General features: G+C 44.4%; 2 protein-coding genes across 2 annotated transcripts; both read left to right on the top strand.

Moving 5' to 3' along the window:
• Positions 1-9,467: 9,467 nt before the first annotated feature.
• On the top strand, positions 9,468-14,041 carry LOC139402806 (docking protein 1-like). The gene is made up of 6 exons (XM_071146727.1): positions 9,468-9,617; positions 10,520-10,678; positions 11,072-11,230; positions 11,685-11,754; positions 11,992-12,167; positions 12,688-14,041. The coding sequence occupies exons 1-6, from the start codon at positions 9,537-9,539 to the stop codon at positions 13,606-13,608; spliced, it is 1,566 nt and encodes a 521-aa protein (XP_071002828.1). The 5' UTR covers positions 9,468-9,536; the 3' UTR covers positions 13,609-14,041.
• Positions 14,042-14,241: 200 nt separating this feature from the next.
• Positions 14,242-26,353, top strand: LOC139402808 (semaphorin-4F-like; the record flags this gene model as incomplete). The annotated part of the gene is made up of 13 exons (XM_071146734.1): positions 14,242-14,318; positions 14,394-14,593; positions 15,613-15,746; positions 17,256-17,315; positions 19,475-19,573; positions 21,990-22,101; positions 23,522-23,632; positions 24,640-24,779; positions 24,925-25,106; positions 25,296-25,440; positions 25,670-25,874; positions 26,005-26,114; positions 26,264-26,353. Coding segments are annotated over exons 2-13 (1,491 nt in total), but the record flags the coding sequence as incomplete, so codon positions are not given.
• Between the last annotated feature and the right edge of the window lie 4 nt (positions 26,354-26,357).

Below are 26,357 nucleotides of genomic sequence, written 5' to 3'. Positions count from 1 at the left end.
GCCAACAAAAAAATCAAGGACATCAACCACCTGAGCCACAGCCTGTTCACCCCGCTAAGGTGAGGTCACTACAGGTGCATCAAAGCTGGGCCCGAGAGACTGAACAACAACTTCTAAGGCCATCAGACTGTTAAATGGCCATCACTAGCCGGCTACACCCCGGTTACTCAACCCTGCACCACCCCGGTTACTCAACCCTGTACCACCCCGGTTACTCAACCCTGCACCACCCCGGTTACTCAACCCTGCACCACCCCGGTTACTCAACCCTGCACCTTAGAGGCTGCTGCTCTATATACACAGACATGGAATCAATGGTCACTTTAATAATGGAACACTAGTCACTAATAATGTTTACATACTGTTTTACTCATTTCATATGCATATAATGTATTTTAGTCAATGTCACTCCAACATTGCTCACCCTAATTTCTTAATTCCATTATTTTACTTTAAGATTTGTGTGTGTTGTGAATTGCTACATACTACTGCGCTGTTGGAGCTAGGAAAGCAAGCATTTTGCTACACCCGCGATAACATAAATATGTGTATGTGACCAATACGATTTGAAATGTAAACGTTAATGGGGTAGGGACGTCCCGTGGATTCCGGATAGCAAGGGCCCATGTAAATCTCAATCTCTGTGCAGAGCCCTCTGTGCACCACGAGGTGAAAGTCACAGCCTCTACGGAGTGTCTAGTGTGGTGGTGTGTAAGTGCAGCCTTATGTTTACTCTAATAGGGAGCCTTGAAACTGGGTCTTTGTCACAACATTATTTTCAAAGTGCACCATAAGGCCCTGGTCAAAAGTAGTGCCCTACGAAGAGAATATGGTTCCGTTTGGGATATTACCTTCTTAGTGAAGTGCCTCTGATACTCTGAGCAGATGTGTCCTCGGGTCTGGTCTGCGGTGTGGGCACCAGGCTGGTACTCGGTGGTGCAGGGCTCCTTCAGGCCGCTAGGGGGCTTCCTCTGCCCAGGGACGTAGCGATCAGGGCCCTGGTACCGGTCCTGGTACTCTGACACCCAGGCCCTCCTGGATGGATGGTGAAGCATATTAAAGTCTGTCATAAATCGGCCCTAACCTAGCTATGTTTTTTTTAGGGGGTAGATAATCTAGCTATGTTTTTTTAGGGGGTAGATAATTTAGCTATGTTTTTTTTAGGGGGTAGATAATCTAGCTATGTTTTTTTAGGGGGTAGATAATCTAGCTATGTAGATAATCTAGCTATGTTTTTTTAGGGGGTAGATAATCTAGCTATGTTTTTTTAGGGGGTAGATAATCTAGCTATGTTTTTTTAGGGGGTAGATAATCTAGCTATGTTGTTTTAGGGGGTAGATAATCTAGCTATGTTTTTTTAGGGGGTAGATAATCTAGCAATGTTTGCAGATCTGAAGGTCTGGAGGACAGGTATAAGCAGTAGCGGTGGAGCTGCTAAAATTCCAGAATACTCCCCAACTGGGTTTATTGTGACATCACTTTTACCTCTGGCTATTACAGACGCCAGACTATCTGATGGACATAACCTCTGCAGCACCACTTGACTGTTAATGGGTTGCTGGGTGAAGGGGATTGCTATGAATCACTGTATGTGTGAATCACTATGTAATCTGCCCTGTAGTAGTCTGCAGTTATTATCTATCGCAGTGAACAGATTGCAGGAGCTTGAGACAGATGCAAGAAAACTGGCATGGGGTGGAACGAGCTGGAGGAGACTGTCCTGAACAGAGTGCGAAGGAGAGGAGTCGTCCATGGCCTGTGCACCATGGCCTTAGGTAAGTAAGTATGAACAGATCCCTCCTTTCAATCCGTGTCGGTATGTGGATGTGATGTACTGTACCAGTTGAGTGTGGCCTCAGGCAGGATGCACTGCGGGCCTCTCAGTGTGGACGGGTTGTCCCAGTGTGTGTAACTCTGGCTGTAGGTGGTCACACCGTTGAATGGCAGCCCTACACACACGTGGATGAGAGTTATTATGAATAATCCCATATACAGCTTCATACTGCACCTACGTCACAAGTTTAACATGTTATTGCCAATGAGGTTTGGCCAACAGGCTCTCAACAAAGTAGGTGGCTCGGCCTGCATTAAAGCGTCTCAGAGTAGGGAGTGCTGATCTAGGATCAGGGTGGATGGTGGTAGCTCGGCCTGTATTAAAGCGTCTCAGAGTAGGGAGTGCTGATCTAGGATCAGGGTGGATGGTGGTAGCTCGGCCTGTATTAAAGCGTCTCAGAGTAGGGAGTGCTGATCTAGGATCAGGGTGGATGGTGTTGAGTATTATGTTTCCCCCTACTGGGTGGCTATGGGACCTACCTAGGTGCATGCAGGTTGTACATCCCAAATGGCACCCTATTTGCAATATAGTGCACTACTTTTGACCAAAGCCATATTCCCGATATAGTGCCTATAGGGTTCTGGTCAAAAGTAGTGCACTATATATATATATATATACACACACATTAGTGTTCTATTTGGGACATAAGGCTGGTGATAGAAAGCCTACCTAGGTGCATGAGGTTAGACTGGGTGGCTATGGGTATAGAACAGTGTTTAATATACTGTTATGTCTCTGTAGGACCTACCTAGGCGCATGAGGTTAGACTGGGTGGCTATGGGTAAAGAACAGTGTTTAATATATTGTTATGTCTCTATAGGACCTACCTAGGTGCATGAGGTTAGACTGGGTGGCTATGGGTATAGAACAGTGTTTAATATACTGTTATGTCTCTGTAGGACCTACCTAGGTGCATGAGGTTAGACTGGGTGGCTATGGGTATAGAACAGTGTTTAATATATTGTTATGTCTCTATAGGACCTACCTAGGTGCATGAGGTTAGACTGGGTGGCTATGCGCTGGTTGATCTGGCCTTCCAGCCTAGATGAGTGGGTCATGTCCCGACGGAACTGCTCCGCCCTTAACCGCTCCACCTGCAGCGGGAGCTCCCCATCACTTCCTGTGACAACAGGAACAGGTAGTACACACACATATGTTATTGGTGCTGATCTATCATCTTGCACTAAAGGAAACAAAAGCGGATAAACTATATTATAAGGCCATTCAAAGCCTCAAATAAAAACATGTTGTCAATACAAAATGAACAGGGTATTCCCTCTCTCACCTTCTCCACTGCCGATGTGAGGCAGCTCCACCGTGTCCTTGGGTGTCGTTGTGACCCCCAGTGCCGGGTCCCCTGTTGCATGTGTCCATGCCTCTTTCCTGGCAGGGCGGGACGGGAGGGAGTTATGGACTGAGGTTGAGGAGAGAGAGGGAGAGACCGACCTTCGTTCCCCAGAGTCGGAGCTCGAACGCTGTGGTGGTATCTGGCTCTGCCCCTTCTCTGGGGGAGCTGTCCTTTCCACTTGGATCTTACTGAAACTCTCACTGTCCAACGTAGCTGCCCTCACTGTTCTCCCCTTCTGTAGAGAGACACAGAGAGAGAGGGGAGATGGAGAGAAGAGAGACAGAGAGAGGATGAGAGAGAGGGGAGATGGAGAGAAGCGAGACAGAGAGAGAGGAGAGAGAGGGGAGATGGAGAGAAGAGAGATAGAGAGAGAGGATGAGAGAGAGGGGAGATGGAGAGAAGAGACACAGAGAGAGGGGATGAGAGAGAGGGGAGAGGGAGAGAAGAGAGACAGAGAGGGGAGAGAAGAGAGACAGAGAGGGGTGAGAGAGGGGGAGAGAAGAGAGACAGGGAGGGTGAGAGAGAGGGAGAGAAGAGAGACAGAGAGCGAGGATGAGAGAGAGGGAGAGACAGAGAGAGAGGGGAGATGGAGAGAAGAGAGACAGAGAGAGAGGAGAGAGAGGGGAGATGGAGAGAAGAGAGAGAGGATGAGAGAGAGAGGAGATGGAGAGAAGAGAGACTGAGAGAGAGGGGAGATGGAGAGACAGAGAGAGGGTGAGAGGTGGAGAGAGAGGGGAGACGGAGAGAAGAGAGACAGAGAGAGAGGAGAGAGAGGGGAGATGGAGAGAAGAGAGACAGAGAGAGAGGATGAGAGAGAGGGGAGAGAAGAGAGACAGAGAGAGGGGATGAGAGAGAGGGGAGAGAAGAGAGACTGAGAGAGAGGGGAGAGAAGAGAGACAGAGAGGGGTGAGAGAGAGGGAGAGAAGAGAGACAGAGAGGGGTGAGAGAGAGGGAGAGAAGAGAGACAGAGAGAGAGGTGGAGAGAGAGAGGGGAGAGAGCGAGGATGAGAGAGAGGGGAGAGGGAGAGACAGAGAGAGGGTGAGAGGTGGAGAGAGGTTGAGAGAGACAGAGAGGGAGGGAAGAGAGGGTGAGAGGTGGAGAGAGGAGGGGAGAGAGAGAGAGAGAGGTTTGAGACTGACTAAGATAAGATAATATCAATGCATCTACCATGAAATGCCCCTAAGGTATGCCAGTCAAGGGACAGGTAAGACAAGTAAGTTAGTTCTTGTGGCTGAGGGACTCACCTGAGTGAAGGCAAAGGCGGGGTTCTGTGGGCCGTTGGTAATGGTCTGGAAACACTGTCTGTAGTACTGAGCCCACATATCCGCCAACTGAGAGACAGACAGGCAGGCAGAAAGAAAGACAGACACACAGATAGGAAGACAGATAGACAGACAGGCAGGCCAAATCAGGGCAGTGTGAATGTGTACAGTTTGTACACTCTAAAAATTAAGAGTTCAACAAAGGTTCTTCTACGATCCTCAAAGTTCTTCAAAGAACCGTAGGGTTCTTGGCACTGAAAATTGCCCCCAAAATGTTCTTAGAAGAACCCCATAGCAGGTGGGGTTCATCGAGGAGCCACCTTGGTTCTTGGGGGTTCTTGCAGGAACCTAACTGCCCACCTGAAAAATGTGGATTTGAATTTGAAAGGACAGCAGGTGCAGGCCCTTAACTTAAATGTAAAGATCTCCTCAATTTAAGTAAGGTTTGTCCCTTGTATCATCTAAATGTATATTGTTTTATGATGATACCATCTATCTTTTCATATTTATGCTAATCTTTCTAAAACAGAAAATTGACAATTGAATGGATATAAAACCAACAAAGAGGTGAGAATATGTAGGCTATAAGAATATGTTGAAGGCTGGATGTATTGGGTGCAGATGACTGAACTGCTCACTTTTGTGTCTGTGACTGCCGGTATACAGAGGAAGAGGCATACAAAGGTATGTCAATTAGTATTGGTATGTTATGCAGATCACATGTACCATCCTCCTCCCTAACCTCTTCAATTAATATCCTATAGGCCTCTACATTATGGACAAGGTATTTGTATGAAAACCATTATCAAAACAGTTTTTTCATTCACATTCACCACAAAAACCAAGGTATGAATACTGTCGTGTGCATGTTTTGTTAATCATCTGTATAATTACTATTTGTTGGATTCACATACTTCACCCTCCCTACACCTCTGTTGAATATAACAGGAAACCTGCTAGACCACCATGCACTGCAAAATCATTCTGGCTGTGGATACGGAGAACATCAACAGGCCAGAGGATATACCCATGTGACTTGGAGCTCTGCTGGGAGTTTACCTCAGATTGAGATGAGTGAATTCTGCTTTGCCACTAAAATCATAATCAACACTGACAATTAAAATATTGTGTTATTGTCATGCTGATGACTAATAATACATTTAAAAAAAAGGGGGGGGGGGGTACACCAAAAGGTTATTTGAGGATACTTTAAAAGGAGTTATTTGAAGAACCCTTTTAGAGGGTTCTTCAAAGAACTTGGGTTCCCCCACAGTTTCAATTTGAAGAACCCCTAAAGCAGGGGTGTCAAAGTCAAATGGACGGAGGGCCAAATAAAAAAATCAGCTACAAGACGAGGGCCGGACTGTTCGAATGTTCATTGAAAAATTTTTAAATGACGCATATAGTCTAGTGAACCTAATTGAACCTACTGAAAACCTAACAAATATATTACAATATGATCAGATAAATAAAGCAATATTTTCTTATGGCTCTGTCAGTAATCTTTAATTTTCAACAGACACAAAAGACAAATTTCCTTTATATAAATATCCCCATAACATGAACATTAAATGAAAGAAACCGGTATTCAAGGCACCATCAGTAGACTATATTTTCTATTTTAGCAAAAGTGGGCTAAATTTACTTCAAAGAAAAAACAATAATAGCAATTTTCTATCATCCACTCAACTGAAATATTTTTAAAATATAATTGGATTGAAATACAAAAAAATAAAGTGCAAAAATCTATTAATCAAAAACAACACTTTGTTTAAGGAGAAGTAACATGCAGTGAAAACAAATATTAAATTTTAACTTTTAAACTTGAACTGAGTAAAAACTCTAAATATGTGATTGCACAGTAATGTTCACTTGTTTGAGGTTGAGGGTGATACTTGGTGGTGTCCCATCTTTTCCACAAGTTCATCAATGTTCGGGGTAAGGCTCTGAGCTGAAGAAATCCTCAGAATTGAGTGGAGGTGTTCAGCAGTAAGTCGACTTCTGTGTGATGTTTTGTTCAGGTTCATCAAAGAAAACAGTTGTTCACACAGGTATGTGCTGCCAAACATAGACAACGTTTGAGCAGCCTGGATGCGCAGCTGGGGCATTGTGCCGGGGAGGAAACGGGCGAACTCCGCAGCACCCACTGCCGCATATTTTGCCCTCAGTGCATCATTGCATTGGAGGTCAATCAACTCCATTTGGAGGTTTGGTGGTGAGCTTTCCACGTCAACAGCAAATGGGTTACCGAGCAGTTCCAACCTGCTTTTTTGTGCTTCAAAGTCAGCAAATCGGCGTCGAAAGTCAGCGGCAAGCATACCTATTTTATCAGCCAACTGTGTGCTCGGGAACGCACTGGTAGAGAGCTTCTCTTTCATGGTCTGGCAGCTGGGAAAGTGGCTCAAATTTTCTTTCCGCATCTGCGTCTCCCACAGAGTCAGTTTGGTTTTAAATGCCTTCACTGTACTGTACATATCAGAGATGACACGATCCCGACCCTGCAGCTGCAAGTTTATTGCATTCAGATGACTCGTAATGTCACACAGAAAAGCCATTTCACACAGAAACATTTCGTCTCGGAGTTGTGTTGTGTCTTTCCCTTTGCTGTCCAAGAACAGACAAATCTCCTCACGAAGCTCGAAACATCTTTGAAGCACCTTTCCCTGGCTTAGCCATCGCACCTCTGTGTGATAAGGCAAATCACCATGCTCCGTTTCTAACTCCGTCAGAAATGCCTTGAACTGGCGGTGATTCAAACCTTTGGCTCTGATAAAGTTAACTGTGCGCGTGATGATGCTCATTACATGCTCCATTTTCAAGGCTTTACCGCACAACGCTTCCTGGTGTATGATACAATGATAAGCTGTCAGCTCACCTGTCGCGTTTTCCTCTTGCATCTTTTCCCGTATCTTCGCCACCAGTCCGCTCCTGTGTCCACACATCGCAGGTGCTCCGTCGGTTGTCAAACCCACGAGTTTTTCCCAAGGCAGCTCCATCTCATTTACACATCTTGACACCTCTTCATACAAATCATGCCCCGTAGTTGTGCCATGCATAGGACGTAAAGCCAAAAACTCCTCTGTCACGCTTAGGTTGGAGTCCACTCCGCGGATGAAAATTGACAACTGGGCAATGTCAGAAATGTCGGTGCTCTCATCCACAGCCAAGGAATATGCAATAAAATCTTTTCCCTTTTTCACAAGCTGCTCTTTTAGATTGATGGACAACTGGTCTACTCTCTCGGCAATGGTGTTTCTGCTCAGACTCACATTTAAAAAGAGTTGCCTTTTTTCTGGGCAAACTTCGTCACAAACTTTAATCATGCAGTTTTTGATGAAATCCCCCTCCGTAAATGGCCGGGCTGATTTAGCGATCTCTTCTGCCAAAATAAAACTGGCCTTGACAGCAGCCTGGCCTTGTGATTTGGCTTTTTTGAACAGAGCCTGTCGAGATTTGAGGCCTCGTTTTAATTCCTCTGCCTTTTGTAGCCTTTGTTCCATGTCCATATTCTTGTTTTTGTCCGCGTGTTTCGTTTCATAATGTCGTCTCAGATTATACTCTTTCAGTACCGCCACACTTTCTCCACACAGAAGACACACAGGTTTTCCAGCTACCTTCGTGAACATATACTCCGACTCCCACCTTGTTTGAAACCCCCGGTTCTCAGTATCCACCTTCCGTTTTGCCATTTTTGATGGGTATCTGAAAGTTAATTTTACTGTGATGCTGACGACTGCTGTGCCAATAAATATTGAAATGAAGCAGCCTACTGCTCGGTGCGTCACCTTTGCATTGTGGGAAATGTAGTATTGGTGCGTGTAAAAGATCTGCGGGCTGCCGGCTTGCTGCGGGCCGGTTCTAATAATAAATCAAGATCATCCCAGGGGCCGTAAAAAACCTTCTTGCGGGCCGGATGTGGCCCGCGGGCCTTGACTCTGACATATGTGCCCTAAAGGATACTCCAGGAACCCTTTCCCTTTAGAGCGTATGGCATTAGTATACACGTGGAAAAGTGTTGGTGTGTGTGTGAGAGAGAGAGGGAGAGACAGAGCGAGTTAGTTGTACCTTCTGGTGTGTGGTGCAAGACGGCTCTGCATGCAGCCTGAACAGCCTGAGGTGCCGATCACTGGGGGGCTTGTAGTCAGCCCCATAGGTGCTTTGCTGCCCCACTCTGGCCAGAGGGCCCCGAGACTGGACGAGAGAAGAGTGGAGAGATGGATGAACCCTCACCTTTAACCAACCAAGAGCATCAGTGAAAATGATTCATTCTAGTAAGCATTATGAGACAATCTCATTAATGACCTATTCTTACTAGTTGAATAGACTAGTGTTTATGTTATGAAAATGATCAAATATGGCAATGATAAACCCGTACTAGACATACCTGAATTTGCCTTAAAGAGTGCATTAAATTGCTCTTGTTCCCTGATATTTAAGATGGTCATTCGTCAAGGATAAATCGGGGTCAACCCTAGCCTAACTAAAACAGGCTACGTGAGACAGTGGCTAAATGTGTGTTGGAAAACTCATAATAGTCTATGTTCCATAGAACGTTGGAACGTTTGAGTCAACATAATATACTTTTATCGATTCCTTAGTTACGCAGCGATATCATAAATAGGGCGATGTCACAGCATTCCAAAATAATCTGAGTCTTCGTAGCCGTTCTAAAAACATTGGTCATAAATGAAAGAACAATGAACAATACAAACATCGTAATAAAATCAACCATGAATGGGCGGTTTCACTTCCTTCAGTCTTCACAATACACGTCTTATTCACTGTATGGTTCTCTGTGTAGGCAATTGTTCATTGTATGACATCACAAGGGTTGGTCTTTGTCGATTCAGGTAGTTAGAGGAACGTGCATTAACGCCCTGGACCAGACGTAGTAGCCTGGGGCGGTGAGAAAGGTGTGGACGCGGTCATAATTTCACCGTAGGTTTAGCCTCTGACGTAACGAAAGAAAAGCACACCTACATTTGTCAGGGGGAAAGTTTGACGGTACTGAAATCACAAGTGTGGGATTAGGATACCGTAAACTAACATATATCACAGTCAAATCCAAGTTATTGGTTAAAGTTCAGTTGAATGCCGAGAGACGCTTTGAACATAATGGACACTCATGTGAAAGCAGGACAAGTTTACCTTCAACACAGAAATGTAGAAAAGGTAAGCACGTAACTTTATTTAGCTCACTTAATTGTACACATCCTGGTACCTTACCTATCTTGTTTTTGTGGAATGACAATAAAAGTCAATAGGAACATATTGTATTTATTTAGATTTTGAATGCAGCTTTATAACAGTCTTGTAATGTAAGTTTTTATTTCGTTTATTTCGAGTGTTTTGATATTGGCTATTGATGTTATCATGTAAACTGCCACCCCCTTGTTTACTCTATGTACTGTGTATGACAGCCATATCTAATCCCTCCACCATTCCACTTGACATTTTAAAGTATATGATTGCAGTATTCGAGGACATTTACTGTAGCCGAAATGTTGAAGTCTTTTTTGCAGCGACAGGCTGCGTTGGTAATGGTGCGTGTGTAAAGGTATGAGGGGGGAACGGATCCTCACATGCGTGTCCAGACACAGTACTGCTCACAGTTTCCTCATGGCACATTCCAACGCATTATGTCCCAAAAGGCACCCTATTCCCTTTTCAGTGCACTACTTTTGACCAGGACTCATGGGATCTCTGGTCAAAACTAGTGCACTATGTAGGGGATAGGGTGCCATTTGGGATGTAAATTTAAACATGGCTAGGCACACGTAAAACAACGCACGTACTGTACCTGAGCACACATACCTCATCTACCACTGCGCCTTTATTTAAAAATAGGCAGATGTGCTGGAGAAGGTGTGGGGGGGTGATATTCTGAGTCTGTCATTTGACTAATGTGTTGTGGGCGAAATGGGAAAACTAGATACTCACTTTTTTAAAAAATGATTTTTCTCACCCACAAATTTTTCTCCCATTCTCTTGGCCTTTCTCTTTTTCTCCCCATTATTTCTGTCTTCCCTCTCTTCCCTCATCCCCTCTCTTCCCTCCCTCCGCCCTCCCTCCAGAAGTGGAAGCAGCATTGGCTGACTCTCTACCCCTCCAGCCGCTGCGGTGTAGCCAGGCTAGAGCGCCAGGAAGTGGGGGGAGGAGAGCGGGCCGGTCCCTCTGGGGTCTGGAAGCACCAGGACAAAGTTAAGGAGAAGAGGGTGATCCGTCTGTCAGAGGTCAACCTTACTGCTGTACTTGTCTTCCTTACTGGCACTGACTTTGATTAGCTGCATTATTGAGGATTTTTTGTTTACTGGCACTGACTGTGATACAGTATGTGGTTGTCTTACCTAACTTAGTTGAATGCACTATAATTGGCTCAGGATATGGACAAGCCTAAGGCCCTGCGAGAGACTAGCGTCCTGTCTAGAGGGCGTACTTTTACATCAAACTGGCTCATGATACAGAAACAGGAGATAGGCCCCTGCTCCTATGAGCTGTTAGAGCTTGCACAAGCCTTACCCCCGATCTATCTCTTTAATGCTGAGTGCCAAGCAGAGACGCACCAAGTCACATTTTTTACAGTCTCAGGATAAGAGTGTCTGCTAATGGAGAAAATGTAAATGTAGGTGATCAGGGTCCTGAGGCTGCCCCCACACGCTGAGGCCTGCCCCAAAGACAACATGGCCGCCTTCTGTGTGGAGACCGACGGCAGGAGGTACGTCTTCGCAGCGGATAAGGACGACTGCGTGGAGTGGGTGGAGAGGATGTGTGACCTCGCCTTCCTGGTGAGAATAGCAGCTTCTGTTGTTGTCTTGTGACTGTTATGGATCAGTCTCAATTCAACATTTTGACAGTTACAGATCGAAGTAGAATCATACTTTATTAGCATTCAACAACGCTGAATTAGGAATTTGTCTCGGTATTGGTACAAGTCTAATAGCAAACGCCATTATTCACTGGTCTCTCTATCATTAAACTATTTTCATCACCAAACGGTTATTATATAGAGGATGTGTACACTCTTAGAAAATAGGTTGTAAAAGGGCTCTTCTGCTGACCCCATAGGAGAAACCGGTTTTGTTCCCTGTATAAACCTCTGTAGAAAGGGTTCTACATGGAAGCCAAAAGGGGTTCTCCTTTGGGGACAGCCGAAGAACCCTTTTAAGGTTCTAGATAGAGTGTAGGTATCTGTGAGGACAGTTCTCTCTGTCTAATGTAAATACATGTCTTGTCTCCCAGGGAGGCTCCACTGGTCAGCAGCCCCAAATTCAGATGGAGGACAACCAGATCTACGTCTCCAGGGAGGAAGGTGAGAAGCACATCAGATATCCTAGTGGCCACACAAACTATAACGAACAGGCATTCTTCTGTCTGTTTATGTCTAATGGGCGTATGATTACTGCTGTATTGGAACAGGTTCTTCTTTTCAAAGATATTACTACGAACAAAGGAAAGATAAACACAAAATATAAAACAAGAAATAGAAATGAACACCGTCCATAGTGCTTCGGTCATGACCGCCACTCTCCCTCCTCTCTCCCCTCAGTTAGTGAGTTCAGGGTGGGTGTGAAGCAGACGGGTGTAGCGATGCGCTGCGGCCTCCAGGGGGAGTACTATTGGCTGCAAGTGGCCCAGGAGGGGCTGGTCCTTAAGGAGGCGGAGACCAGGAAGAGTTTGCAGGACTGGCCCTATCGGCTGATGCGACGCTATGGCAGAGACAAGGTCAGTAGAACCATGGAATTTAGAATCTCATTGAGCCATAGAATTAGATTCCTAATCTGTTACTAGTTTTAATCTAATGCTACTCACTAGTGTCTAACTTCAAGGCCGTCACAGTATGGTACTATGCTGCGCTACAAAGGCAAAACGCAGTAACTACATCATTTTTGGGACTGCAAATTCTGACTTCAAAGTCTTTTTCTCTCTAAAAAGACAGCAATTTCTGGTACTTCGTGATATGTTCTGATCAACTGGCTTGTTCTTGTGTCAGGAAACAAAATCCCACACTAATCAGATAATATACCTGGCCATTACAACACATCAAAGTTACTGTGTTTGGCCTTTTTAGGGCAGAGTGGGTCCAAAAAAGGATGTGTCTAAGGATCATTGTAGGGTCATCAGTGTCCAATCAACAAGGTTGCAGGTTATAATACGTTTGGTGCCCACATTCAGTTATGCAATTTTCCAGTGAACACCTGTGGGAATTTTCTCAAATCATTGTGTCCTCTTGGTTCTCCCACAGTTGACATTCAACATCGAGGCGGGCCGGCGCTGTGACTCTGGACCCGGAACCTTCACCTTTGAGACGTGCCAAGCTGACGTCATCTTCAGCCTCATCGAGACCGCCATACGGGAACAGAAGGCCGTCGCCGGGGACGAATGTGGGCAGGGCGACACTGTGGTTGCTAACCGTAGCCCTAATATGCCTCGTGCTCGTTCACCACTGCCCAAACTACCAGATAGCGCAACCATTTTGGAGGGCAGCTACAGTTTTAAACCAGTATTTTCAAATGCTATTGGCTCAGAGCAGTGTTTGTACTCACAGCCGCCTAATTTGATTGGCTCTGAGGAGTGTCCGTACTCTGAGCCAGCAGACAGTATTAAACCCAAAGCCCCCAGCCTCAACTCCTATCTGACGCCCCCAACAGCCTCCACCCTCACCCCCTCTAATCACTATGTCAACCGAACGGAACCAGTGTACGCCGACCCAGCAGACATCCTCTCACTCACACCCCCGAGATCTACACCACCACCACCCCCGCCCACTTCATCTTCCTGCTCTTATCACCACGACAACAAGCCAGAGCCGGTCTACTCCGAGGTGTACGACCGTGCGAGTCCTCTACCTGACAAGACTCAACAACAGAAACAGAGCCAGGACCAGCGGGGGCAGGAACCTGGCAAAGAGGAACCCATCTATAGTGAGCCTTGTGTGGGGACCCCAGCCAAGGGCCCCAACACTGACCCGTTCGCCCACCTTTACAGCCAGGTCTGCAAGCCAGGCTCTTCATCACCATCTTCATCATCCCCCTCTTCCTCACTGGCCTCCTCTTCCTCCTCATCATCATCGTCGTTGACCATTACCAGGACCTTGGCCACCAGGAGGCCCACTGCTGGACGCCAGTCACCAGAGGTCATCTATGAAAACATGGGGTTCATTTAGGATACTCTGCTGCGTCTGAAATGGCACCCTATTGCCCTTTAAGGTGCACTACTTCTGATCAGCGCCCATAAGGATATATTCAGACCAATACACACATTCACTCATTTCACAATGTTATTGTCTACTTACTTTATTTATTGAACTTGTTTTCACATACAGAATCATTGTTTTTTCTTATGATGTAATAACTTTTGTATAACGTGTTATGAATATCAATATTGCACACCAGTGTAATGAACATGGGAGAGGGAGAAAAGAGCCACAGAGATCTTCCCGAAGTCTGTCAGTGGTCGATGTAAATGTTTTGAAACAGTGTTAGCCGCCGCCTCCTCCCCAACAGAAACCAATGACTTCCGCGCAGTCTCACATCCTTTTCCTCATTTACTTTGTTTTACTGATGTGATTCAATAAAACAATAATGGGTGTGTATCCAGTAACTCTCCTTCCACTATTTGTTTTGTGCATTGATCATTTAATTATTATTATTTTTTAAATTGTGCCCCTCAATAAATTAGACTACTGTTCATTTCAATGCTGTTTACATGGGAATATGTGAACATTGATTTTGGTTGTGGTTTAGTGAGATTTGAACGCTTCCTGGTTTAACACCCTGTAATAGTTATATTACATACTGTACTGTACCTGACCTGGAGGCTATAAGTAGCCTATTATACCGTGTTAGAAATAGCACCAAATCGGACACCGAATAGGTAGGTGAGAATAAAAAAATACGCCGTATTTTGATACACTTGAACCGTACTTTTTTGTTTTCTTGGTTTCTGTAGGCGCTTCGTTCCCCCCTGTCATCCACTTTTGATAGAACGCCCCGAGCGTTTTAATGATGAGTAACTGACGCGCGGTCATCAACGGACATTCTTCCTGATGTCACTTCTCAACATGCGGACCACCTGTTTTATGACCGTGATCTTGTGGCTCACAACTGGTTCATCTCGTTGTCAAACACCAATTCCCAATGTTCACGGAGGTGAGTACAGTACAGTTGGACAAACGGCCTCTCTCTCTCTACATACAAAATGTATAGCAATTCCTAATGGATACGGTAACGTTATGGAGGCTCCAATCTAATTAGTCATAGCAATGCAAATGATGTTGCCTAGCAAACAAGTACATTTGTAAGAAGTCTATTATCAGCACCCAGTGTGGTTTTGGTAGGCTAATTTATTCATCTGGGAGTGGAGATGGTTAATTACTTAATCCAACATTTAACCAGATGGGAAGGTTTGAGGCATGGTCGAGAAATGCCCATTAAACAACACCTTTAAAATGACTGAAGACAGGCGTGTCATTTCACTGCTGTTTTCACTAAGTACCTGGAATAATGCAGAGTGAGTATAGACTGGGGTTACAGTGTTATCCTAGTTTTGCCTGCTTTCATGGCTAGATAGGCCTAGGCTATAGGTCTTAGATTGTAATACAGAGAATGTGGAGGATTAAGATGCCCCACTCTTTGTGGTGTGTGTGTCTGTGTGTTAACACAAATGCAACAAGGAGCAGTTTACCAGACACATATTAAGCCTATGTCACAGACGAAATAGCAAACGCAAAGGAGAGTTTAGCCCCAAAATTGTCTACCTAAATCAGCATTGAGTGACTGATGAGTAGGGGTTTATTTATTACGCTGATTCTGTTGCAAAACATTTCTTAAACGGAATGAAATGGGGAGGGACCTAACTGAATTTGTCCAATAGAAACCATTTTTTGTTGTTTGGACTAATTATTGCACCCCAGCTCTGGGTAGCAGCCGACAGACCACAAGAGTGTTTCTCAGTAGAGGAAGTGACACAATTACTGATGCTTAGATATGGTTCCCTAAAAGTCCCTGTAAGTCAGTCTCATCCTTCGCACATTCACTCAAAGGTCAAAGGCAAATAAATGGGGTGGAGGAGGGGAGTCTATATATTACGGAGCCCTGGTCCAAAGTAGTGCACTGTAGGAAATAGCCATTTGGGGCACATCCCTAATGTTATGTCCTGTTCTCCTCAGGGTTAGGTGCAGTTCTGGGGGTGTCCAACGCCAGCGTCCTCCTGCAAGATCCCAGCTCTGAGACACTCTACCTGGGAGCCAGAGGCTCCATCCTGGCCCTGCACACCTCCAACCTCACCTGGAAACACCCATCAGTGAGAGAGAAAGGGAGGGAGAGACAGAGATGGGGGAGGGGGGGGGGACAGGGACATAAGAGGACGGAGGGAGGGACAGGGAGATAAGAGGGCGGAGGAAGGGGGGGACAGGGAGATAAGAGGGCAGAGGAAGGGAGGGACAGGGAGATAAGAGAGCGCAGGGAGGGACAGGGTGATAAGAGGGCGGAGGGAGGGAGGGACAGGGAGATAAGAGAGCGGAGGGAGGGAGGGACAGGGACATAAGAGGACGGAGGGAGGGAGGGACAGGGAGATAAGAGAGCGGAGGGAGGGACAGGGAGATAAGAGGGCTGAGGGAGGGAGGGACAGGGAGATGGGAGGGAGGGAAGGAGGGACAGAGAGATAAGACGGCGGAGGGAGGGACAGGGAGATACAAGTGGAGAGGGAGGGACAGGGAGATAAAAGTGGAGAGGGAGGGTCAGGGAGATAAGAGGGCGGAGGGAGGGATGGACAGGGAGATAAGAGGGGGAGGGACAGGGAGATGGGAGAGCGGAGGGAGGGATGGACAGGGAGATAAGAGGGGAGAGGGAGGGTCAGGGAGATAAGAGGGGGAGGGACAGGGAGATGGGAGAGCGGAGGGAGGGATGGACAGGGAGATAAAAGTGGAGAGGGAGGGTCAGGGAGATAAAAGTGGAGAGGGAGGGTCAGGGAGATAAGAGGGCGGAGGGAGGGATGGACAGGGAGATAAGAGGGGGAGGGACAGGGAGATGGGAGAGCGGAGGGAGGGATGGACAGGGAGATAAGAGGGGGAGGGACAGGGAGATGGGAGGGAGGGAAGGAAGGAGGGACAGAGAGATAAAAGGGCAGAGGGAGGGACAGGGAGATAAGAGGGCGGAGGGAGGGACAGGGAGATAAGTGGGGAGAGGGAGGGTCAGGGTGATAAGAGGGCGGAGAGAGGGATGGACAGAGAGATAAGAGGGGGAGGGAGATGGGAGAGTGGAGGGAGGGATGGACAGGGAGATAAGAGGGGGAGGGACAGGGAGATGGGAGGGAGGGAAGGAAGGAGGGACAGAGAGATAAAAGGGCAGAGGGAGGGACAGGGAGATAAGAGGGTAGAGGAAGGGACAGGGAGATGGGAGGGACAGAAAGATGGGAGGGGGGAGACTTCTTCAGTTGACTGTCTGTGTGTGCACGGTTATCTGTGCATATTTCCACTCTTGATCTTAGCTAACTGGCAGTGAAACGAGTGTGTATTTGTTTCGGTGTTTTCATGATGGGAGTATTCATGACCACAAAACCATAGAAAAACCTACGTCTTACCTGGGACAAACACACTATGCCAGACATTGATTAAACCTAGTCCTGGACAACTTTCTCAATAGAGATTCTCCACTGACACTGCTTTTTAGTCCAGTACTGGGCTTAACCTGATGTTTAACTGTGTGATGTAACTGTATGATGTTTAACTGTGTGATGTAACTGTATGATGTTTAACTGTGTGATGTAACTGTATGCGTTTGTGTGTTCTCTCTTTGACTTCCGTCTCTGCAGATTAAGTGGGAGGCAACAGAAGAGGAGAGGAAGTCCTGTATGGGGAAAGGCAAGAGAGGGGTGAGCAACGTGGGGTGCTCTTGATCTGTGTGTGTGTGTGTGTGTGTGTGTGTGTGTGTGTGTGTGTGTGTGTGTGTGGTAAGAGATGGCAGTGGCGGCTGGTGGGAGGAGCTATAGAAGGACAGGCTCATTGTAATTGCTGGAATGCAATAGATGGAACGGAGTCAGACATGTGGTTTCCATATGTTTGATTTGTTTGATAACATTCCATTCCAGCCATTACAATGAGCTTGTCCTCCTATAGCTCCTCCCACCGTCCTCGCTGCTCTGTAGTGTATCTACGTGGTTAAAGGTGTCGGTGAGATGCCATGCTTCACACCCATCACCTTTGCCTTTTGTCATACTCATCTATGTCATGATGTATGATACCGTTACCATAACGACTGCTTTACTGACTCTTCAGCTTCCTGTCAACAACACATCACATCCTGTATGTTTGGCTTTCAGATGACTTTTCACTTTGTATCTGGTCATCTTCAAAGACTGATAAACAGAAGCATGACTTACCTTAAATAGTCAGGGAGTTAGAGTTCTTCACTACCGTTTATTCAATGGGAGTAATATGAAAACCAACCTTGGCCTGTATACATTGTGTTCCTGGCACCTGAGTTGAGAAACCCTGCATTGTACTTCTGATTATAACCATATTTTATTGATCTGTTTAGAGCCAGGTTCTCCTGATCTAGGATCATGCTATCTACCCCAAATCCTAACCTTAGCCATTATGGTGAGGAATGTAAACTGACCTGAGATCTGTGTCTAGAGGCAACTTTATCCTGCTCTTTTATGGCCCTGTGGTAAGAAGGAGTTGTCAAACATGCTTCGGCCTAGCTTAAACTAAAAGGCAATCAGGGACTTGAAAATCCACAAAATATTCCTTATCCCAGGGCACTTTAACTGTTTCAGCATATCAAATCAAATCAAAATTATTTATATAGCCCTTCTTACATCAGCTGATATCTCAAAGTGCTGTACAGAAACCCAGCCTAAAACCCCAAACAGCAAGCAATGCAGGTGTAGAAGCACAGTGGCTAGGAAAACTCCCTAGAAAGGCCAAAACCAAGAATGAAACCTAGAGAGGCTATGAGGGGTGGCCAGTCCTCTTCTGGCTGTGCCGGGTGGAGATTATAACAGAACATGGCCAAGATGTTCAAATGTTCATAAATGACCAGCATGGTCAAATAATAATAATCACATTAGTTGTCGAGGGTGCAGCAAGTCAGCACCTCAGGAGTATTTGTCAGTTGGCTTTTCATAGCCGATCATTAAGAGTATCTCTTCCGCTCCTGCTGTCTCTAGAGAGTTGAAAACAGCAGGTCTGGGACAGGTAGCACGTCCAGTGAACAGGTCAGGATTCCATAGCCGCAGGCAGAACAGTTGAAACTGGAGCAGCAGCACGGCCAGGTGGACTGGGTACAGCAAGGAGTCATCATGCCAGGTAGTCCTGAGGCATGGTCCTAGGGCTCAGGTCCTCCTAGAGAGAGAAAGAAAGAGAGAATTAGAGAGAGCATACTTAAATTCACACAGGACACCGGATAAGACAGGAGAAGTACTCCAGATATAACAGACTGACCCTAGCCCCCCGACACATAAACTACTGCAGCATAAATACTGGAGGCTGAGACAGGAGGGGTCAGGAGACACTGTGGCCCCATCCAGGGCCAAACAGGCAGAATATAACCCCACCCACTTTGCCAAAGCACAGCTCCCACACCACTAGAGGGATATCTTCAACCACCAACTTACCATCCTGAGACAAGGCCGAGTATAGCCCACAAAGATCTCCGCCACGGCACAACCCAAGGGGGGGCGCCAACCCAGACAGGAAGATCACATCAGTGACTCAACCAACTCAAGTGATGCACCCCTCCTAGGGACGGCATGGAAGAGCACCAGTAAGTCAGTGACTCAGGCTCTGTAATAGGGTTTGAGGCAGAGAATCCCAGTGGAGAGAGGGGAACCGACCAGCCAGAGACAGCAAGGGTGGTTCTTTGCTCCATAGATTGTAAAGAATTAGAGATACAAACAGGCTTACGTTTTCCCCATCTGGTAATCTTAAATGGCACCCTAGTCCCCTATTCAGTGCACCACTTTTGACCAGGGCCTATAGGGGAGAATAGGATGCTGTTTGAGACATGTTTCTTTGTCTCCCTCTACAGGATGACTGTTATAACTACATCTGTCTGCTGGAGGTTCTGAAGGATGGAAGGATCTACGTCTGTGGCTCCTACGCCTACAATCCCAAGTGTGCTTTCATAGTCAGTCACGTTCTCTCTCCTCTCTCTTCTCATACTCTACACCTATATTATCATTATTATTATTATACTCTACTCCTATATTATTATGATACTCTACACCTATATTATTATTATACTCTACACCTATAATATTATTATACTCTACACCTATATTATTATTATACCCTACACCTATATTATTATTATTATACTCTACACCTATATTATCATTATTATTATTATACTCTACACCTATATTTTCATTATTATTATGATACTCTACACCTATATTATTTTTATTATTATTACATCCTATACCTATAATATTATTATGATACTCTACACCTATATTATTATTATACTCTACACCTATATTATTATGATACTCTACACCTATATTATTATTATTATACCCTACACCTATATTATTATTATTATTATTATGATACTCTACACCTATATTATTTTTATTATTATTACATCCTATACCTATAATATTATTATGATACTCTACACCTATATTATTATTATTATTATTATGATACTCTACACCTATATTATTTTTATTATTATTACATTCTATACCTATAATATTATTATGATACTCTACACCTATATTATTTTGATACTCTACACCTATATTATTTTTTATTATTATTACATCCTATACCTATAATATTATTATGATACTCTACACCTATATTATTATGATACTCTACACCTATATTATTATTATACCCTACACCTATATTATTATGATACTCTACACCTATATTATTATGATACTCTATTCCTATATTATTATTATACCCTACACCTATATTATTATTATTATACCCTACACCTATAATATTATTATACTCTACACCTATATTATTATTATACTCTACACCTATATTATTATTATACCCTACACCTATATTATTATTATTATACTCTACACATATATTATTATGATACTCTACACCTATATTATTATTATTATTATTATACACCCATATTATTATTATTATACTCTACACCTATAATATTATTATGATACTCTACACCTATATTATCATTATTATTATTATACTCTACACCTATATTATTATGATACTCTACACCTATATTATTATTATACTCTACACCTATATTATTATTATACCCTACACCTATATTATTATTATACTCTACACATATATTATTATGATACTCTACACCTATATTATTATTATTATTATTATACACCCATATTATTATTATTATACTCTACACCTATAATATTATTATGATACTCTACACCTATATTATTATTATTATACCCTACACCTATATTATTATGATACTCTACACCTATATTATTATTATACCCTACACCTATATTATTATTATACTCTACACCTATATTATTATGATACTCTACACCTATATTATTATTATTATTATTATACACCCATATTATTATTATTATACTCTACACCTATAATATTATTATGATACTCTACACCTATAATATTATTATGATACTCTACACCTATATTATTATTATTATACCCTACACCTATATTATTATGATACTCTACACCTATATTATTATTATTATACCCTACACCTATATTATTATGATACTCTACACCTATATTATTATGATACTCTACACCTATATTATTATTATACCCTACACCTATATTATTATGATACTCTACACCTATATTATTATGATACTCTACACCTATATTATTATTATACCCTACACCTATATTATTATTATACTCTACACCTATATTATTATGATACTCTACACCTATATTATTATTATTATTATTATACACCCATATTATTATTATTATACTCTACACCTATAATATTATTATGATACTCTACACCTATAATATTATTATGATACTCTACACCTATAATATTATTATGATACTCTACACCTATATTATTATTATTATACTCTACACCTATATTATTATGATACTCTACACCTATATTATTATTATACTCTACACCTATATTATTATTATACTCTACACCTATATTATTATTATACTCTACACCTATAATATTATTATTATACTCTACACCTATATTATTGTTATTATTATTATTATTATTATTATTATTATTGTTATTATGATACACCTGCTAGATGCTCGTTAACTGTTGTGGTGAAAGACATGTTATTCATTCAGTTCATGTTTTTAATTGATAGGCTTACACACATGATGTTCACGTCACAGGAGGCGGGACCTTAATTGGGGAGACCAGGCTCGTGGTAATGGCTGGAGCGGAATCAGTGGAACCAAATCAAATACATCAAACATATGGTCTCCATGTGTTTGATGCCGTTCCATTGTCTCCGTTCCAGGCATTACTATGAGCCGTCCTCCCCTCAGCAGCCTCCACTGGTTCACATACACTACTAAATATAGACTGTGTGTGTGTTCAGGACCCAGTGACGTTTGTCCTAGTGAAGGAAGGTGGTGACAAAGTGAAGATGGAGAATGGGAAGGGGAAGTGTCCTTATGATCCCAGACAACCTCACTCTGCTGTTACTGCAGGTTAGACACACACTCTGCTGTTACTGCAGGTTAGACACACACACTGCTGTTACTGTAGGTTAGACACACACACTGCTGTTACTGTAGGTTAGACACACACACTGCTGTTACTGCAGGTTAGACACACACACTGCTGTTACTGCAGGTTAGACACACACACTGCTGTTACTGTAGGTTAGACACACACTGCTGTTACTGCAGGTTAGACACACACACTGCTGTTACTGTAGGTTAGACACACACACTGCTGTTACTGTAGGTTAGACACACACACTGCTGTTACTGTAGGTTAGACACACACACTGCTGTTACTGTAGGTTAGACACACACTCTGCTGTTACTGCAGGTTAGACACACACACTGCTTTTACTGCAGGTTAGACACACACTCTGCTGTTACTGCAGGTTAGACACACACACTGCTGTTACTGTAGGTTAGACACACACACTGCTGTTACTGTAGGTTAGACACACACACTGCTGTTACTGCAGGTTAGACACACACACTGCTGTTACTGCAGGTTAGACACACACTCTGCTGTTACTGTAGGTTAGACACACACACTGCTGTTACTGTAGGTTAGACACACACACTGCTGTTACTGTAGGTTAGACACACACACTGCTGTTACTGTAGGTTAGACACACACACTGCTGTTACTGCAGGTTAGACACACACTCTGCTGTTACTGCAGGTTAGACACACACACTGCTGTTACTGTAGGTTAGACACACACTGCTGTTACTGCAGGTTAGACACACACACTGCTGTTACTGTAGGTTAGACACACACACTGCTGTTACTGCAGGTTAGACACACACACTGCTGTTACTGCAGGTTAGACACACACACTGCTGTTACTGTAGGTTAGACACACACACTGCTGTTACTGTAGGTTAGACACACACACTGCTGTTACTGCAGGTTAGACACACACACTGCTGTTACTGTAGGTTAGACACACACTGCTGTTACTGCAGGTTAGACACACACACTGCTGTTACTGCAGGTTAGACACACACACTGCTGTTACTGTAGGTTAGACACACACACTGCTGTTACTGTAGGTTAGACACACACACTGCTGTTACTGTAGGTTAGACACACACTCTGCTGTTACTGCAGGTTAGACACTCACACTGCTGTTACTGCAGGTTAGACACACACACTGCTGTTACTGTAGGTTAGACACACACTCTGCTTTTACTGCAGGTTAGACACACACACTGCTGTTACTGTAGGTTAGACACACACTCTGCTGTTACTGTAGGTTAGACACACACACTGCTGTTACTGCAGGTTAGACACACACTGCTGTTACTGCAGGTTAGACACACACACTGCTGTTACTGTAGGTTAGACACTCACACTCACTAACACGCTCACACTCTATCACATCCTGTCTATGTGTGTACTGTAGATGGAGTGCTGTACACCGCCTCCCCTTCTAACTTCCTGGGCACGATGTTTGACATCACCAGGGCAACAGGTCAAGAGGTGCACGTACATCAGTCCATCAACTGGCTCAGTGGTGAGACCCATCTGTCAATCACACACACTCCCAATGCATGTTGGGAAAGATGATAAAATACTTCTACTGTCCAAACTTCTGTAACACCAAACAACAACAGAATGTGTCCAATGAAGAGTTTAACTCAGGATGTGGTTTAGCAGTGTGGTGTTACTTACCTAATGAGTTCTCTTTGATGATGGTCTATATCTTTAACCATCCACGTGTTTTATGCCAGTAAAGTCATACCGTATAAAATAAACATCACCACAGCTCTGATGGAAACAGGATGTTTTGGTACAGTTTTATAAATGCCAACAGATAACTTGTCCGTTGGACATGGTGGGATCTTTTTGTGGCGGTAGAATGAAGGATGTGAGAAGTGGAGATGGAAAGGTCTTTATATGCTCGTATTGATGTAACAACCATCATAAGTAAACTGGGAGTCATGGTTGTGTGGTCCTCCCACTACGACTCGGGAAGTCATGCAGTTTATTAGGCTACAGATGAAATAACTGAAAGTGCAAGGTGATTTTGACGCTCTTTTCCAATAAATATCGAGGGTCTTATTCTGGTGACGTGATGATCGATGCTTGACTGCAGTTTGACAAATACAAATATTCTTGCTCTTATCGATAGTAATCTCATCATGTAGACTAGTGTTGCCACACTGTATCTGTGAGCTGTTGGCTAGAACGCTCGTGTCAAGACCAGAATATGCACATTTGCTACTTAACCTAACCTGAGATATAACTATCGGTACAGTTGAAAATGGAAACACATTGAACTTTACATTTTTATTCGGTACATGAAAACTTAAGCGAAAAATAATGTTTTGTGTGTCTACATCATCACACATTGATTTTTATCTGCAAAAAGACAGTTTAGTGGAAACACCACTGATGAGAAAATGTGCAAGTTTGTCTGGGGCTACAAGGAAAATGTGAACCGTCGGGGGTGTTGAGGACTGGAGCTGGGAAGCACGACACACAATATGTCATTATTATGTCCTTCTCTGATGAGTCCAGATCCAGAGTTTGTGAGTTCGGCCCTGGTCAGGGAGAGTCCTGGAGATGATGATAAAATCTACTTCTTCTTCACGGAGAACGCCTTAGAGTACGACCTTTACACCAAGGTCAGGGTGACACGGTTGGCCAGAGTCTGCAAGGTGAGATACATCTCTCTCTGTCTGTCTGTCTCTCTTTCCTCTCTTTCTCTCTCTCTCCCTCTATTTAGCTCATGTGTGCTTTGACTCGTGCTCTCTCTCCATCCTTCTCATCCCCCTCTCCCCCATCCCTTTCCCTATCTGCCAGGGAGACGTGGGGGGCTCTAAGACCCTGCAGAAGCGCTGGACCAGTTTCCTGAAGGCTCAGCTGGTGTGTCAGGACCGGGACAGTGGCCAGCACTACACCGTCCTGACCCACGCCTACCCCCTGGAACACCGCCTGGGAGACCCCAGCAGCACACACTTCTACACCCTCTTCACCTCGCAGGGGTAAGGGGGGGGGGGGGGGGTAGAGATGGGGAGAGAGGGAGGTAGAGATGGGAAATGGGGTGGAGAGTGAATGAGAGAGAGGACAGATTGCGAGGGAAAGAGAGAGGAGAATCACTAAAATATGAATATTATGTTAGTGACTCATACAGACGGCATTACTGCAATGAACATGTTAATGTGTGTGTTTAGGAAAGGAGAGCGCGTGTCAGCAGTGTGTGTGTACAGCCTGGCTGACATCACCAAGGTGTTTGCGACGGGAGGCTTCAGAGATATGAAGAGGAACTGTGTGAACAGTGGCAGCTCTGAGTCTGTACCCGACCCCCGACCTGGACAGGTATTCACCAGACTCACCTGGGTTGTATTTATTAGGGCATGCAATAGAAAACATTTTAAAAACGTTTTGCAACGGATAGCGAAAATTAGTGCTTCTTTCGAAAATGAGTGTTTCTTTGTTATTGGACGGATCAAGGTAGTCATTTTCCATTTTAGGGTTATTATCATACAGTGTCCTAGTATGTCCATCATCGTCATAACCCGCTGAACTGTTCTCTGTTCCCCCTCAGTGTATCAACCATGTCCTGAGAGCCCGGGGTTACAACTCCTCCTTCGACATGCCCGACCGCGTGCTGCAGTTTGCCAAGGAACATCCTCTGTTGACGAACACTGTGGACGCAGCGCCCCTCCTGGTGAGGAGGGGAACCACATACACCAGGATCACAGCCACCAACATCTCCAACAGTGATGCTGCCCTACTACATCTGGGAACAGGTGAGAGAGAAAAACATCAAGTAATCGATAGACCAGGCAGTTAATTGACTATGCTGAACATATCAGAAAATGCTCTCATTTTGTGGTTGATGATGTTCTGTGGTGTGAATTGATGTGTGTTTTCACACAGATCAGGGGGAGTTACACAGTGTGTCTATTGTTGGTCGTACTGCTACTCTGCTGCAGGAGATCCCTCTGACAACCTCAGTAGAGCCCGTCAACAACATCCTCATACACCAGGTATCAGACACACACACACACGCGCGCGCACACACGCACACACACACGCACGCGCACACACGCACACACACACACACACACACACACACACACACTCAGACACACTCAGACAGACACACAGACATCTTTAACCCTTTGCTCCCTCCCAGGGCCATGTGGTGGTGGGCTCCCCCTCCTCTCTGTCCCTTGTGCCAGTAGAGGGGTGCAGGGTGTACTCCAGCTGTCAGGTGTGTGCCCGGGCAG

This window comes from Oncorhynchus clarkii, unplaced genomic scaffold, assembly GCF_045791955.1.
Source record: "Oncorhynchus clarkii lewisi isolate Uvic-CL-2024 unplaced genomic scaffold, UVic_Ocla_1.0 unplaced_contig_5614_pilon_pilon, whole genome shotgun sequence".
NCBI lineage: Eukaryota > Metazoa > Chordata > Actinopteri > Salmoniformes > Salmonidae > Oncorhynchus > Oncorhynchus clarkii.
The sequence above is the reverse complement of the archived record's forward strand: the minus strand, read 5'-3'. Positions and strand labels throughout refer to the sequence as shown.